We start from the raw sequence: 16,795 nt of genomic DNA, 5'->3' as shown, positions 1-16,795 counted from the left end.
TATCTAAGCAATATGTTTCAAGAACAGTTTGGTTTTTAATAATTGTTCAAAAGCAACAAAATTGACATATGGTGCTCTGTGCAAAGCTATTTTTATGAGATAGTCTTTCCCCTTAAGATGCTAATCATTTAATCCATAAGGCTGTTTGGTGGGGGGAGAATCTTAGGGATACAAATTTCATTTCTCTTTGAAGAGGTACAGACATGCACCATTTGTCTCCACATCTTTATAAAAGAAAACCCAACAGTCCAGTGGTTATATCACATTCCAGTTCCTCAAAACCCTGGCTTGGTGGATCAGAAACAAGTGACAAGCTTACAAGCTTAATTCTCCCAATCTAACCTTCTTGTACATCTTAACAGAAGACTTAATGGTTTCCTCGTAGCTTGGAAGATTACTTTTAAAAAGTAATAAATTACAGTTAGTTACATGGCCCAAAAAGTAGTAATTACCGTTGCAATTACAATTGCTCTGAAAGTAACTGATTACTTTACTTTTCTCAAAAGTAATCACTACAGTTACATTTCAGTTGCTTTTTTAAAAAAATGCCTACATGGTGCTGGCCTTGGCTGCTGCACCTCTAAGTAGCCTAAAACAACATTAAAAATAAACACACACATACAGACGTAGTAGAATAATTCTTTTTATCCATAAGATAGCAATGGTGGTCTCTCCACTGGTAAGGGAGGTGAGGAGGGAGGCAGAGGCCACTACTCAGATCTTTGCACGTCAAATCAAGTGCAACCTCTCCCCCCACTCAGCCAGCAAGCATAATCTCTCTCACTTAACCACCTCCCGGACTCTGCCCTGCCACCAACTAAGGGACACTCACCCAAGCAAACATTTTCCCCTGAGATGCAAAAAAGTTTAAATACTGCAAATGCAGCACAGTAGCCAGAGAGTGTGGTGGAGGCCACTTTGTGTGCCAAGTGCAAACACACACACAGACATGTTGTGATCTTTCACCTCCACAGTTCTTTATCTCAATTCTGCTTCTGCCTCCTTCTCCTCCTTTGTCCATGTTCTTGCCCTCTGGCTCCTTTTTCCCTCCACTCCATTTTTAAAAACAATTGTTTTCTCCACTCCACCCCGTCTCACTCTCCACCTCCTTTCTTGTCACCTCCTACCCACCCACAGACCATGACAATAATGAAAGTTAAAGAGGAAAGCACAAAAGCAGGACTACAGCTAAACGTCAAGAAGACTAAAATAATGACAACAAAAGATTTATGTAACTTTAAAGTTGACAATGAGGACTTTGAACTTGTCAAGGATTATCAATACCTTGGCACAGTCATTAACCAAAATGGAGACAATAATCAAGAAATTAGAAGAAGGCTAGGACTGGGGAGGGCAACTATGAGAGAACTAGAAAAGGTCGTCAAATGCAAAGATGTATCACTGAACACTAACGTCAGGATCATTCAGACCATGGCATTCCTGATCTCTATATATGGATGTGAAAGTTGGACAGTGAAAAAGCGGATAAGAGAAAAATAAACTCATTTGAAATGTGTTGGAGGAGAACTTTGTGCATACCATAGAATGCGAAAAAGACACATAATTGGGTGTTAGAACAAATTAAACCAGAACTGTCACTGGAAGCTAAAATGATAAAAGTGAGGTTATCATACTTTGGACACATTATGAGAAGACATGATTCACTAGTAAAGACAATAATGCTGGGAAAAACCAAAGGGAGTAGAAAAAGAGGAAGGCCAAACAAGAGATGGATTGATTCCAAAGGAAGCCACAGACCTGAACCTATGAGATCTGAACTGGGTGGTTCATGAAAGATATTGGAGGTCACTGATTCATAGGGTTGCCATAAGTCATAATTGACTTGGAGGCACATAACAACAACAACAAGAGTGTGGATGGAACAGAAAGAATTCATTACTGACTCCACCAAAACTTTTCAGAGTGGACCAAATGGTTCCCTTCATCCCTACACTTATTGCTTCTGTCTCCTTTAACTCTGATCACCCATGTTTCTAATTATTTCCCCCTGGCATTGACTCACTCATTCTCTTTGTGACTCACAGCTACATCTGATTGCTCACCATTGCAACATGGTTCTCTTAATTTTTTCCTCTGTTCTGGAAATGGCCCTGCTTAATCTTCCTCTCCTGTTTCAGTTAATTGAAACAGTTCTCTATCTCCAAAAGCACTTTGGACCCCATAGGACTATTTATTTCACATTAGGTCCCCAAAGCCCGAAGAAGGATGCCCTAAGGCCATAAGAGCATCTCCTGGTAGCAGCCATTTTCATTCTTGTCTCTGCAGGCCTGAGGGATATGATATTTGTAAAGCTTAAGTTACAACTGATATTCTTGTTACTCAAATCCCTCAAAACATTCAGTGCCCATTCCCATTCCCTTTTGGGGAATCTCTGACCGTCAGCAGAATTTGTACTTAACAGTGTTAACCAAGAGTTTATGCCAAGAGTGAAGTAACTATATTTACTATTTGTTTAATAAATGACAGTTTGTACATTTCAGACATCTTAAAAATATGGAAATGTTAATGGAGTTGAAAACCTTATAGAGAATTGATTTCATTTGGTGAGACTGAAGCAGGAGCATTGGTGTCCCAGTGTCCCATCCAGAACCGAAACCAAGAGACTGAGACACGGGTGCAATTAAATCTCATTTTATTAAAGTAATGGATACATCAAAGGCATTGCGCTTCATAAGAAACACCTATACTGGCTCACTAGAATCCCTAGCTATACTCTACACATGCTCTATGACGTGTGAAGAAAGTTGACTCAGCAACCCCCCCGTGCGCTGCCAGCTTAAGTAGGGAATGTTTTCGAGCGTAATCTCTGACTCCTTCGCAAGTCCTGTCTCTGCCCTGTCCGCTTCTCATGGCGGCAGGCACAAGGCGACGGGCGCGGGTCTCCAACGGTTCATCGGAAGACACCTGCTCCGGAGTAGGGTCAAGGTCAGGAGGCTGCATCACGCTGTTGGCATCCTGAGAACTGCTTGGCTGGGAAGGAGTTGGCAGAGTCTCCTGAACTTCCCTCATCGGCTCCTCTGCGACAACTGGGGGTGGCGCGCTGTCTGCTTCTGAGATCGCGCTATCAGTGGGAATTGCCCCAAGTTCAGGCTCGCTTCCCCTCCCAAGGTCCTGCTCAGACTCAATAATTGCTGGTTCTTCCGTGCCCTCAGACAGCTGAGGCGCCTGCAACTCATGCCTCCTCCCTTCCTGCCCCTGAAGGAAGAGCTGAGGCTCAACACCCAGAAGTCCTGAGCCTCATGTCTTTTGCACTGGACCCTGAATCTCCTGCCCCTTCTCCTTATTTTAAACTTTATATAGAGAGAGAGATGTAAAAACTTTATTTTCAGGGTTGCTGGGCATGCTGCAAAGCACAGTGTCGATGAGGCTCAAGACACTCACTGTCTTAATTTGGTAAATGTAGGCACCTAAATTCATATCTGTACATATAAATTACCATATGCAAATGCTATGCATGTGCCCAAATCTTATCTAGCAGCACCCCTGGACTGAATGGCCAAACACTAAAGTCCCCCTTGGTGTTCTTCAACACTACAAAAATAAAATCAGAACAGGCACGAGAGGGGAGAGGCAGCGACAGGCAGGGCAGGAGGCAGCGACAGGCAGGCGCGAGGCAGCAGCAGGCACGAGGGGCGAGGCAGTGACAGGCACGAGGGGGGCAGAAGGATGAGTGGCAGGGGCACACACACACATCATCGTCACTCACCTCAGCTCTTCACCTCCATTCTGCTTCTGCCTTCTCCTTCATCCTTGCCCTCCAGCGCAGTCTGGCTCTCCACTTCCTCTCTTGTGCCTCCTAACACAGAGCATGAGGGAAGAGCAACACTGTTCAGAAGGCCAGGGTGAGGCACATGTCTTTTGTCCACCAATCACAGGAGCAGACTTCCCCTGTTTCCCCCCCCCAAGTAACGTCCAAATGTAACGGTGGAAACATTACAGTTACAGATGTGAAAAGTAATGAAATTACCACTCGTTCTGTTTCAAGCAAAATGTAATGAAGTTACCCACTCGTTACGCAAAAAAGTAATAAATTACAAGTAACTTGTTAGTTGTAACGAGTTACTTCCAAGCTCTGGGTTTCCTCATTCAAACCACAGTTTGCTGTGACATCTAGTCCTACTGCCCTAGGAAAGCTGATTGCCCTTTGAAGGGCAGTATATAAATTTAGAAATGAACTGTGGCTTGAACAATCCCTCTAATCCAAGATTGCAAACCAGAATTGCACTGTGTGTTTGACCCTAAGGCAATAGTAGCCACAACAATAGGAAAGGGAAATTTATAGTACCGGAGTGAAATATTGAGTGCATTTCCTAAGGAGGAAAAATGGAACATCTTTTCCTTCTAAAATTCTGAAGAATACACAGACAAAAAAAATGATTAAAAAAACAATTTGTATAAAATACATGTAATTATTTTTATGCAATATTATTTCATACCAAACTTCATTTTTTAAAAAATGCTGCTACATCTGAAAGGAAAAGTGTAAGAGGGAAGAGAAAACTAAATATGTTTATCATCCTATCTTCCAAAGTGTGAAGGCACAAATATGTGCGTACTGTGTCTGAAATACTGTATACAATTAAATATTTCATGAATAATAAGAGCATCCAGTGGAGAATATGTAAGATCATTTGCCTGATTCTGTCAAAAGGCTACATCAGTGTTCTGTTTTTATTTAGTAACATTGAAGTTTTGTTAGTCTGAATGATATTAATCTTCATATGAAAAAAAGATTATGAACATAAGAGGAAAAGGGAGATTCTGTGATCTAGAATGGCCTGTGGCTACCTTTCTAGGTATGTTGTCTCATCCAAAAGCATCCTTCCTACTCCCTGTTGCACAATATACCCCTTTCAAATTGGGCTTTGTGTGCAGCATAGGAAGCTGTTTTTAAGGAGATAGGAGTCAAAAGTCCTCTGCACATGAACAGAATATTGTGTATCTTTTGTGATTGCACCCAAGCAATTTAGTACCCTTTTAATTTTCTTTAGGAAAATCTCTTTTCAGTTTATTTTTATTATCTCTGTTCATTCTGTTTAAAAAACATCGCTCTGTTTTAGGTTTGACTTTGTTGGCACTAATTCAGCCTTTCAGAACCAAAATAGTATTTGAGTAGTCAGGGTAATTTGATTCTAGAATGTCTTTTTAAAAAAACTGTGATCCTTTAATACTAAAATCCGGAACTGGAATGGGAGAAAATATAATCTGCTGCTTGTATGCTTTGTCTACAATTGATCTTTTAAATTAACAAATATACAGTATGGATGTTCAATACTAAATATTATAAAAGGCCTTTTTCTGAAAGGTTAAGAGGTTGAGAGCATTACATAAGGAGATCCATATGATCGGTGAACTGAGCACGTCATTCACTGGATCAGAAATGGCAGGTATAAATCAGAGCCAAACTAGACATGATGTTTGACATATAGGGTGGTATTCAATGTTAGTTCTACTCAGAGCAGATCCACTGAAATTAATAGATATATCTAACGTGTTCATTAATTTCACTGGGTCTGCTTTGAGTAGGACTTAGTTGAATACAGTCCTGTGTTTGCCCTGGCCTGCAATATTTTTCTTTCATTAGGGAGGCAAGGTGTATGGTATATATGGATTCAACCTTTTGCAAAACACTTACTCTACACAGCATAGCTAGGTATGGCTACACAGCACCAAAGCATTGATGCAACAATTGGGTATGCCCTCTTACAACCCTTAAGTAAGTGTGGGCGGGTTCAACTACATGAATAAAGAAGGGGTCACAGAACAGGAGCATGCATGCATTCAAGCCTGCTGGCACAGTTGCCTCCGTGTGCAGGATGAGGGCGGCAGAGATATGTCTATGAGGTCTTCCTCCTTGAGAGGAGGAATGTGTGGCACTGACACAGTTGTCAGGGAAGGGGGTTGCAAGGGAGGTGAAGGGGCAATCTCTTGATTGGGCAACATCTTGTCAGCTGTAATGAGCTATTTGGTGGAGCTGTCAGTGACTATGGAGCTGGAGCCTCTGTGACACTAGGGCCCTCTCCCAAACCCAGTCTGTCTCCTCTTCTTCATTATTGTTCCACGGACATTCCATGGGGCTCATGACAACATCCCTCACTAGCCCTGTTCTATACGCTCCACAACAGCTTTTGCTTTGCTAGAATGTGTCTTTGAACTGTGATGATGCCCCTTGCTTGTCTGGATGAAGAGGGATGTACATTGAAACCTCAAACTAGAATGTAGCCTACTCCACAAAGGAAGGGTCACACCCACTACCCTGCCAATTCCTGTTATGTGGTCTCTGGAAAGTTACCTATGAGTTAATTTGGCCCTCAAGCTGAAAAAAGTTTCCTCAGCTCTGTTCTCAAAGATAGATTTTTCATGCCAGGACAAATTGGCACATCTAGTTTGTTTCTCAGTTAATCTTCCAAAGTCTCATCCAGTTGTGGATGCTGCAAGTCCATACTGCATTGCTTTTAACTGGATGTTCATTCAAATGCACATCCCATCTTAATTTGACTTTCTAGAGTGCACACGTTCAAGGTTTTGCTCTCTAAGTATCTATTTTTTGTTTTCCCATTCTTGCTCTCATTATAACTCTCATTAGTTATAATTTCAGGAAAAATGTGTCAAAAGTCAGTAGCAATTATGGAAATATGCACCAGCTTTTGCTGGGGACAGTAAATTAGTATTCTAATTTTTAAAAAAATTATTTTACAGGTCTGAAGGTGAACGTTCAAGAAGCATTAGGTATGTATTCATACAGTCTTTATGAAACTAATTCTGTCATTGAAACCACATTCCCTGTCTTTTGTTTTGATAGCAAGCCATCGTGGATTAAAAAAAATAGCAGCACATTACAATACAGTGTCAAACCTTTTACGTTTTAATGCTGTAATTGTAAGATTAGTCATATCTGGCTTCTTAAATATGTCAGAGTAATTTTTCTTTAGTTAGGCATAGCAAACAACATAAAAATGCATGTAAAGGAAGTTTTCTGTATTTGAAGTACGCTAAGATTCTGCAACTTTTTTAGATCTCTAGATTTAGGGGATCAAAAATATAACCACATCCACAGACATGTGCATATACCATACCGTGTAAAATTGTTTTTTCCTTGGATTAGATTTGAGTTGTCTGCTGTCTAGAAAGAAGAAAAAAGGTGAAAAGAAAAAATGGGTTATTTAAAAGTAATGTGATTTCCAGAATATAGACGCTTGAGAGTTTGGAATGCCTTTTACTTCCAGTTAAAGAGATGTGTTTGTGTTTTGTCACAACTGAAAATCTTTGCACATTCGTCTCTGTTTAAGAGACAAATGTGTTATTCAAACTGTAAGAATTGTAACCTCATCACAACTTTGATTCCTTTTGCCTCCAGTTAGGTACTTTTGTATCTACTTTTCCCTTGTTTCCAATGAGACTACAGTAAAATTAACTCTTTTATTACAGTAGATAGAGTCTGGTAGATGAAGCCTGAACTTCCTTGTTTCACTATGTGTCTGGCTGTGATTTAATTCCTGCTTTGACTTTCTTCATGTTTAATGAATCTTAAAAAGGCTATGTGAGTGGTTGGTTATTTCTTTAGTTTGAATTGTGTCATGTTTTCTTGATGTGCAGGAAATAATCCAATCTTGGTTTTAGAACAGAAATAACATTTTTTATGTGTTGGTCACACTTTTATATTAAAACTTAGTTTTATTTAAAAATAATTGCATTGCTCTTACCTATTTGAAGGTGTGTGCGTAGTTTTCAGTGAAACATTTATGCTATTAATATATTTTAAATTGTTTTATCATTATAATAATATTGTATAGATTGCCTGAACTGAGCAGCTGGATAAGAACCAAAGCAAATGTACATTAACTCAATTTCCACAAATTACTTTTAAATTTGGCTGTTGAATTAAACATGTATTGGAAGTTTTCAAAATATATTGATATGATGGGACTTTTAATTAGTAATGCCATTCAATGTAGCTTTCAGTAACCAAACACTGTTTAATATTTTGTAAGGCACTGTGTTACAACCCGTAAGTCATTATATAGTCAAGTAGCGTAGCTCTCTAAACCTACATGTATGTATATTTTCATATGTTGTAGGATCTTGGAAGTAAGCTAAGGGCAGTGGACCTGTCCTAAGTGTGTGCATGTGGGTGTTTTAAATATCCAAGGCCACTGACATAGATCACTACTCTCCCACTTAAAAACCAAAGGCCTGGGTAAATAAAAATGTTTTTCCTGGCACCTAAAAGACAACAATGGCACATACTTCCCAGGGAAGAGCATTCCACAAACAGGATACCACCACTGAAAAGGCTAATTCTTGTGATGCCACCCTCCACATTTCCATTGTGGAGAGCACATGAAGAAGGGCTTCAGATGATGAACACAGTATCTGGGTTTGTTCATATAGAGACTTCATGTGTTGGACTACAGTGGGTTTGAAGCAGTAGTCTGAATTACTTTTAAGAATATTACTAAATGTAAAAATGAATAACTGGAAATGAAACTCAGTTAAAATTCCTAAGAAAAACAATTTAGCCCTGCTTGATGCCAAAATGACATCTGGGTTGGTGCCACGCAAACTAGTGAGATTATTCCATAATTAGAGTGTCAGCACCACAAAGGCCTTCTCCGTGAAGACTACCACCAAGACCACCCTGTATGTAACAGGGGGCACATGTGAATATTTTGAGAACCTGTCCATAATGTGGAATTTTTATGATAAAATATAATATTAAAACTTCAATATGATACATAGTGAAGTTTAGGTTATCTTACACTTTTTTATTTAGGGTAAATAATATGACTTATACATTCCATAATTCAGTCTCATGTATATCGACGCATGTTTGGTTATATGCAATGCATTCATTATGGGTGTTGGCAGGAGCATAAAATCCTATATAGTACGTTCCCCAATCAACTATTTTTGTTTGCCAATCATAATCCCACCACTCTTGCAGTCTTAGAATATGTGGAATAATAACAACAGGCTCAATAAATGTGAATTATTATTTATTTGGACAGCACTTTAATTGAAGTGCTTTATGCAAGGTGCTTCTTTTAACATTCCTACCTAAAAGCTTGTCGTAAAAGTGAGTCACAATGGAGCAAACAAAGCAGGAAGAATAGAAAATATAAGATAATGTATTTTTTAAATTCCATTTATTCTCAAATGTTGCATATATTATACAGCATATATTTTAAATAAAATTTAAATTTAAAAACCCCAACCTATTCCTCAAAAGAGACTTTGGACAGATAACAAACAGATACATAAGTATTGTTTGTGTTTTGTTGTAGAGTTTTGCGGGATAAAAATGATAAGTGAAACAAGTATTGCCTGGCCATAAATACTATCCCATAAGAATCCCAAAAGCAAGAGAGATGGGGTTTCAAATCTATGGACCTTATTGCTTTCAGAAATGCAATGGTATCTGCTGGGGAAGAGTTCCCAACCTGTGGTCCACAAGCATCATTCAGGTGGTCCTCAGCGTGTCCAAAAAATACAATTGAAAATCATAGAAAGGCTCTCCAACACTGGAGGCCTTCAAGAAGCAGCTAGACAGCCACCAGTTGGTTATGCTTTAATTTGCATTGAGTAGGGGGTTGGACTTTAGCTTTATAGACCCCTTCAGACTCTATGATTCTATGATAAAACATCTAGCACAGCACATTACAATTGATGGTACACTTCAGGCAAAGAAGATGTGAACGAACTAACTTCTCTTTTCTTGGAGAACTATTCCTGCAGTTTAACAGAGGCCTAAAACAGGACTCAGCAGTATGCCCTGAAAATCTACACTTCCCTCTCTTTCCCAAGCGTTCTACTTGGATAAAAGACAGGCTCAGATTATTCACAGGTAGGCCCTGAGACAGTTGAAGAGATGGATTTCTAGTGGGCTTTTCTCATGCCTAATGTCTGTTCCAGTTTATTTGAAATAAAATGGTTTTGTCACCATCCTTTGTGTAAAGACTACACCTTAAAATCACCACAGTATTATTGTTCTGCACTCAGTCTCCCCACATCAAACTGGCAACAACAATCAGTATTCTAAGGCTGCAATCCAGTACATGTCTACTCAGAAATAAGTTCCATTGGGATCAATGGGACTTTCTCCCAGGCAAGTGTATTGGATTGCAGTCTTCCACAGTAAATAATCCCAGGTTAAATCAAACTGCAAGCACCATTTCCATTATCATTGCCAGAAATACAGTATCCAAAAACAAATACATATCCTATCATGCCTTTGAATAAAACCATTCCCCCTTCTCTCAACATAATATCCTATTTATTTCATCAGCTTTTAATGAGGGTGAACTGCTGCAGCATTAGAAAACACATTTTAAAAATGCTTTAAGCCCCCCCTTCCCATCCAATAAACAAAAATAAAAAACATTTATTGTACAAAGTACATCTGTTGTACTTACAGTGTCACTAATGGTGCTCTCACCCAAATGGACAGTTCTGCAAATAAAATAAAATAAAAATAAGCCAAGAGTTGATCAGGAAAAACAAACACAGTCCTGGGGCCAGCTGTGTGGGTGTGGCCTTCAAGGAAACAGTTCTGAGCATGCTCAGAGTGGACTTCAGGGCAACCCCACTAAGTTATGTACTGAAGCTGCTGTATAGCCTTCATAACAACAGATGGAGTGGGAGCCTTCTCAACAGGGGCTGGAACACAAGCAGCCCCCTCAGTCACATGGCTTTTCTGCTTAAAGATGCATGAGACCTCTCTGCCTTAACTATCTGAAGGAACATGTCTTCCCATATTTATTTATTAATTAAATTTGTTAGTCACTTTTCTATACAAATATGAGCACTCAAAGCAACTTACAATTAATAAAAGTAAAGTATTATATTATATATTAGTTTTTTAAAGTATATACCGTGGTGTCTGAGCCCTGAGATCATCAAGGGAGGCCCTTCTCTCAGTCCCGCCACTCTCACGGGCACATCTAAGGGAAACATAGGAAAGAGCCTTCTTGGTGGCTGCCCCCAGGCTCTGGATCTCCCTTCCTAGGGACTGGCTCCCTCCCTGCTGTCCTTCTGTCGACAGGTGAAGACTTTCCTGTTCCAGCAGGCTTTTGGGAACTGACTGCAAAAGCTATTAAATAGGCTGCTGTTTTTACTGATTTATATTTTGTGCTTTTTTATTGCTGTGTTTTAATTGGTTTTGATTTAATAGTTCAGTTACATTTTAATAAACTTTTATATGTTTTATTTATGTTTTTGACTGTATTTGTTTTAGTTTTGTAAGCCACCATGAGTCCCATTTCTGGGAAAAAGCAGTATATAAATGAATAAAATGATGATGATGACAACGACAATGATGATGATGATGATAGTAATAATAATAATAACAATAATAGCTATACTTCTGAATTCGGATTGGCTGAGTGGTGCAGAGACCTGATTGGCCAGGGGACAGGAAAATAACAGCAGCAATGCCTCCCAAAGCCCCTGAAAGTTAATAGAAGTTTAAAATGTCTGGAAACTGTGTCACTGTTTTTTGGAGGGGGGGATTTAAGAAAAAAATGTTTGAAATTGTCCTTGGGAGGGCTGTTCCCTAGTGGTCCTCAGTAGACCATCCTCTGCTGGTTTTCATTTGTTTGGAAACAAATGCCAAGAGTAATGAACTGATTACAAAGGGAGTTGTTTTGTTACCCATTAATCACTCGCTCAGTCTCACTGACTTTCTGTGGCGGCAGCAGGTGTTTTTCTCTCTGCCCCCAGGCAGCTGCCATTTACCATCTATAGCTGAGTGGTAGAGCACATGCTTTGCATATAGAAGGTCCCATGTTCAGTCTATGGCAGGGCTGGGAAAGACTGCTGTCTGCCTGTCAAAGCAGACATCACTGAGCTAGGTGGTCCAGTAGTCCAATTCTATATAAGGCTTTCTGAGATATTGTGGGGGGAAATTACTTCCAGAAATGTGGTATTTCCCACTGATGGCTGCCACTTTTTGTGCACTCTCCTTTCCAGTGATCTTGAACAGCACAGTCAGGGCCGGCACCAGTCATGCAGGGGCCTTGGGGCACCAACACCCCCCAATGCAGCCAGGACGGGCTTAAATAGGCCCAGCCTCCCTCCCTACTGCATTGTTATGTCAGCATGCTAGCACGCTGTATGTGCATATGCTGACATGGCAACATGGGAGGTGGGGTGACTGGGCCTATTTAAGCCCATGCCAACTGCATCGGGGTTTCTGGGAGGGTGGAGCTCCATGATCCACACAAGCATCAGGTCACAGGATGTGATTTGCAGCCTAGGGTAAGGGGTTGACATGCACCGCAAACCACACCTCATGATCTGATGCTGGTGCGGAGTGGGAGCTCTATACTCCTAGGAGCTCTTCTGAGCCCCAGGGGCCCTCAGGCCCATACCCTACCTGGCTGTCTGCTGGCACTAGGCCTGAGCACAGCATTTGGAAGAATAGGACCTCCTTTAGTGCAGGTGACAGCAAAATCTATTGTTAAGCAGAGATTTTTTTAAAAAAATCACAAATGTAATAAAATTAATGTACTTGCAATGACTGAATAGCCACATGAATGTGATTGGCATGAAAGAATGTCTAAACAAACATAGTCTTTAAAAATGAAAATGAATAGAGTAACAAAATGATAAAAGTTCTCACATTGTTTCATGTCACACTTACCAGTGGGTTAAATTCTCTCTTACTCCTTGGTATCGTATTTGAAGGTGGCTTTAAAAAAGCAAGCAGCCTGATCCTAAGAAAGTTTATTCAGAAATAAGCCCCAATGAGTTCAAATGAGCATGCTTAATATTGCAGTCTTAGGATATGTTGTCAAGATAGATTGAATAATACATTTTTTAGATTACATTTCTAAAGAAAGCATTTCCTGTATTGCACATCAGATATTCCAACTAAAATTTATCAGGAAAATATTTAAAAAGAAGTTACGTTTCTATGAATGTGATACACATATTTTTATTTCCATTTCCCTACAGCACATGGATACTTAATATTCACAGACTCTTTTGCTGTATAGTATATTTTATCATTTTTGTTTTTCTCCTTCATCACAGTCATTAATGGTCTGAGATTGTACTAGGGACATTTAATAAGCGTGTAGTGTAGTAGAGTGATAATTAAGTTGCTTAAAAGGGCAAAGATCAAACTGCTATTTCTGAGCAAAGGCAGGCCAATACAGAATGCTTGATTGCAGGCCATTTTATTTAGCTTGTGGCTAAAGTGATATAAGCTCCTCTAAAGGAAGTACAAAACTAATGTTCCTGAACCAATGTAGCTTAGAAAAGAAATGCAAAGTACTATAAGAATAGCTTTTATATCAATTGAATAAGTGGTAACACTCATTTAATTTAAAGGGGAGGATGAAGAGCACACCACAGATCTTTAGTGTGTCTTCTGTGCTGTTTACTGGCTGCCAAATATTAACTAATAAAAATTCATTAGAGTGGAAACAATTGAATTAAAATGTTGTCAAATATCACCATTTAGGGCTTCTGTTTGGTAATCTAAAAGCTACAACATGATACAGTATTCTGACATCAAAAATTAGGGAAACTGACATCACAACTTCATAGGTGTCTTTGAGATCGGTTAAGATATCCATGGTTTGTCTTATGTCTTGTGAGCAGATTCTATCTAATATATATTTCACTGTTAGACTAGGATCCGTCTGATGATAAATGTTATACAAAGCATTAATTCATAATCAATAACACCATTTCAGATTTCAATAAATGGACAAAGATATTTGGGGGGGTGGCAGCACTGCCTAACTACTTAAAAAAAGGATCAGAGGGAGAGAGAAAGATTTAGAACACAATCCTTTTCTTTGTTCACTCAAAAGTTTCATTGATTTACAGCACAATCCTAGCCATGTCTACTCAAAAGTAAGTCCTACTGAATTCAATGGGTTTAAACCCCAGGTATATGGAATGAGCATTGCAGCTTTACTCCCAGAAAACCTTCATGTTGGGAAGGTTTTCAAAACAGGTTATGAATAAGACAAACTGCCCTTTTCAACAGTCCAGTAAAATTTAAACTTGTTTGACTCCTTAATTAGAAAAGTATAACACTGCAGCATGTACACTTTTTAAAACTTCTGTTCAAAAATTATTTGAAAGTTAAAATGTATAATATGCCATTTTTGCAAGTAATTAAAAAACCTTCATGCACACTTTTATTATAACTAAAATTGTTTGCTGTGTATGCCCACCAAGATCCTGCTGTGATCTTCTGTTGTAATGCAATCCTATGCATGTTTATTCAGGACAAGTCCCAATCCTGTACAGAGAAAGTACTTTTTATGCTATTGAAAGCTATATATATTTACTGAATTCCTGATGCAAGACAAGCAGGAAAAGAAAACTGTTCTCAGAACTTGAAATGGGGTTTAGGTATTGCCTGTGGAGTTAACAAATCTTGTCAGTCACAACCCTGGCTTCACTTACTGGCTAAAAACCTGAAAGGGCAGAGATTAGAGCAGCTGGTACAAACAGAAGTTGTTTGGGGGGGGGACTGACATTTTGGTTTATATCTTTTAAACCAGACCATCTAGAAACTTAATTTTTTAATGAAAGCTAAGAGCCCACATCTTCAGTTAAAAGAGTTCATAGCTGGCTGCTCTAATCCCACCTTTTCCAGTTTGTAGCCAATAAGTGAATATTGTGATTGACAAGGAAGTAGCTAGACTCCTTTGCAAGTCAGAAAGCTTGTTTTTTCCTGCTTATCTGAAAATGTCATAAGTTGAGTAAGTATATAGCTTTCAATATACTTGAGTTCAATAGGACTTACTTTTGGGTAGACATCGTTAGGATTTTGCTGTAAATTGATGTAACTTTTGAGTGAACATAGCAAAGAATTGTGTTTGTGCTGTAAATCTTTCTCTCTCCCTCCAATCCTTTTTTTTAAAAGCAATTAGGCAGGGCTTACTTAGTTATCACTCTTTTATTGTACTGGAAACTAATACTGATTTTATTTTATTTTTTAAAAAATGTTCTGCAATAACCAACTGGTTTTGACAATAAACTATTATATGGTGTGTATGCATTTTTTACATCTCCAGTGTGTGTGTGTATAGAGTCTTTCCAACAGCCCTGTGAGGTAGGGTTGCAGACTGGGAACCAAGGCAGCTCACTACAAGAAATAAAGCCATTTAAAATCCAAAAACATGTATGAACAATTGCAAAACAGCTTAAAGTGACATGATTCTGAATTTTGGGTTGGGTGAGTGATGTTTCTTATCACTTGAGTGCAGTTCTGTGCATGCTTCCCTGTTTGAGTAAGCCCCACTGAATACATTGGGAATTGCTTCTGAGTAAACAAACATAGGATTGCACTATAAATATCTTCACAGGTTGTATAAATAATGAACACACTAGTTTATTAAGTAGATCCACACAATACATTTAAAGCACATCCAACTTGCATTTAAAGCTCATGACTTCCCCTAAAGAATCCTGGGAAGCATGGTTTCCCTCTCACAGTTACAGTTCCCACCACCCTTAACAAACTACAGTTCCCATGATTCTGTGATGTGATTCATGTGCTTCAAAGATGTGTTGAATGTGATTTAAATGAATGGTATGGATCTGCACTAGGTATGATGTACATTCATTTAGTGATCTGAAATTTTAAAATATACTTTTTAAACAGGGGAAGGGCTGTAGCTCAGTGGTAGGGTATATGGTTTGTATGCAAAGGTCCAAAATTCAATTTCTGGAAAAGACCATTTGACTGAAATCCTGGAGAGCCAATACTAGTCCATGTAGTCAGTACTGAGCTAGATGGCACCAATTGGCCTGAGTCAGTATAAGGCAGATTCTTTGTTCCTAAAAATGGAAAGAGATCCAAGGGCCACAGTGACTCTAAAATTTATTTATGTATTTTATTTACATTTATATACCGCTTTATTGTAAAAAAAGTGTTTTACAGAAAGAATTAAAACAAAATTATTGGCAAAACAGTTAAAGACAGGTATTTAAAACATTCAGAATAATAAAACCAGTAATGAGTTAAAAACAGATAAAAAACACAACAGCTTCTACCCGTCTGGGTAGCCTTGCCTAAACAAAAATGTTTTTAGCAGGTACTGAAAAGAGTATGGGCGTCTGCCTAATGTCAATAGGCAGGGAGTTCCAAAGTGTAGCTGCTGCCACATGAAAGGACTGATTTCTTACAAGAGCAGAACAAGTACTATGTGGCACCCATAACATGGAAAGCACACCTTCAACATGGCCTGGTAGCAAATCAGCAACCAGTGCAGATTTCAGAGCAAAAGTATTATGTGCTGATAGGATCTCACTCATGTCAGCAATTGTGCCACAACATTCTGCACTAACTGCAGTGTTGTGTTGCATGGGGATTTTTGTGACGTTGGCTAACTGGCTGCAAGGATTTTTCTAGTTTGGGTTTTTGGTTAGGAACCCTGACTGGTTGCAGGATGTTGAGTTTTCTGTCTTATAGGAATTTTGTTGTGGTTGGTATGGTATTGCATTTAGGAAATCATCACTGCCTTTTTCTTTTTCTATTTGCATATCATTTACTTTTAACCTCATTTCCTTTCATCCATAGAAGCAACAACAGTGTTTCCATGCGCTCAGCTCAACCCCCTTAAACCCACTGATGATGTCCCTTGTTGGTTGCATGATGGCTTGTTTCTTGCCCAATAGTGGTAAAAGAGAATTCGCATACTTGAAAGTGTGGCTGCAGTTGTTGTTCCCAAGCTGTTGCCTGTGAAGGTAGACCAAACCATGTGTGTGTTTTCTTTTTCACTTATTACTCACTGGTATTGGGTTGACT

General features: G+C 39.0%; 1 protein-coding gene across 7 annotated transcripts in view; it reads left to right on the top strand.

The window, feature by feature from the left end:
- Positions 1-16,795, top strand: part of IQSEC1 (IQ motif and Sec7 domain ArfGEF 1) — a 588,187-nt gene that overhangs the window by 90,525 nt on the left and 480,867 nt on the right. For 6 of the 7 annotated variants that reach the window (XM_061618152.1, XM_061618150.1, XM_061618148.1 and 3 more), the window contains exon 2: positions 6,721-6,750. The exons of the other annotated variant lie outside the window; for it this stretch is intronic. In XM_061618152.1, coding sequence (XP_061474136.1) covers positions 6,721-6,750 — 30 coding nt within the window. The remainder of the gene's footprint in view (positions 1-6,720; positions 6,751-16,795) is intronic. 7 annotated transcript variants of the gene reach the window in all.

This window comes from Rhineura floridana, chromosome 3 (genome assembly GCF_030035675.1).
Source record: "Rhineura floridana isolate rRhiFlo1 chromosome 3, rRhiFlo1.hap2, whole genome shotgun sequence".
In the NCBI taxonomy this organism is placed as follows: domain Eukaryota; kingdom Metazoa; phylum Chordata; class Lepidosauria; order Squamata; family Rhineuridae; genus Rhineura; species Rhineura floridana.
The sequence above is the reverse complement of the archived record's forward strand: the minus strand, read 5'-3'. Positions and strand labels throughout refer to the sequence as shown.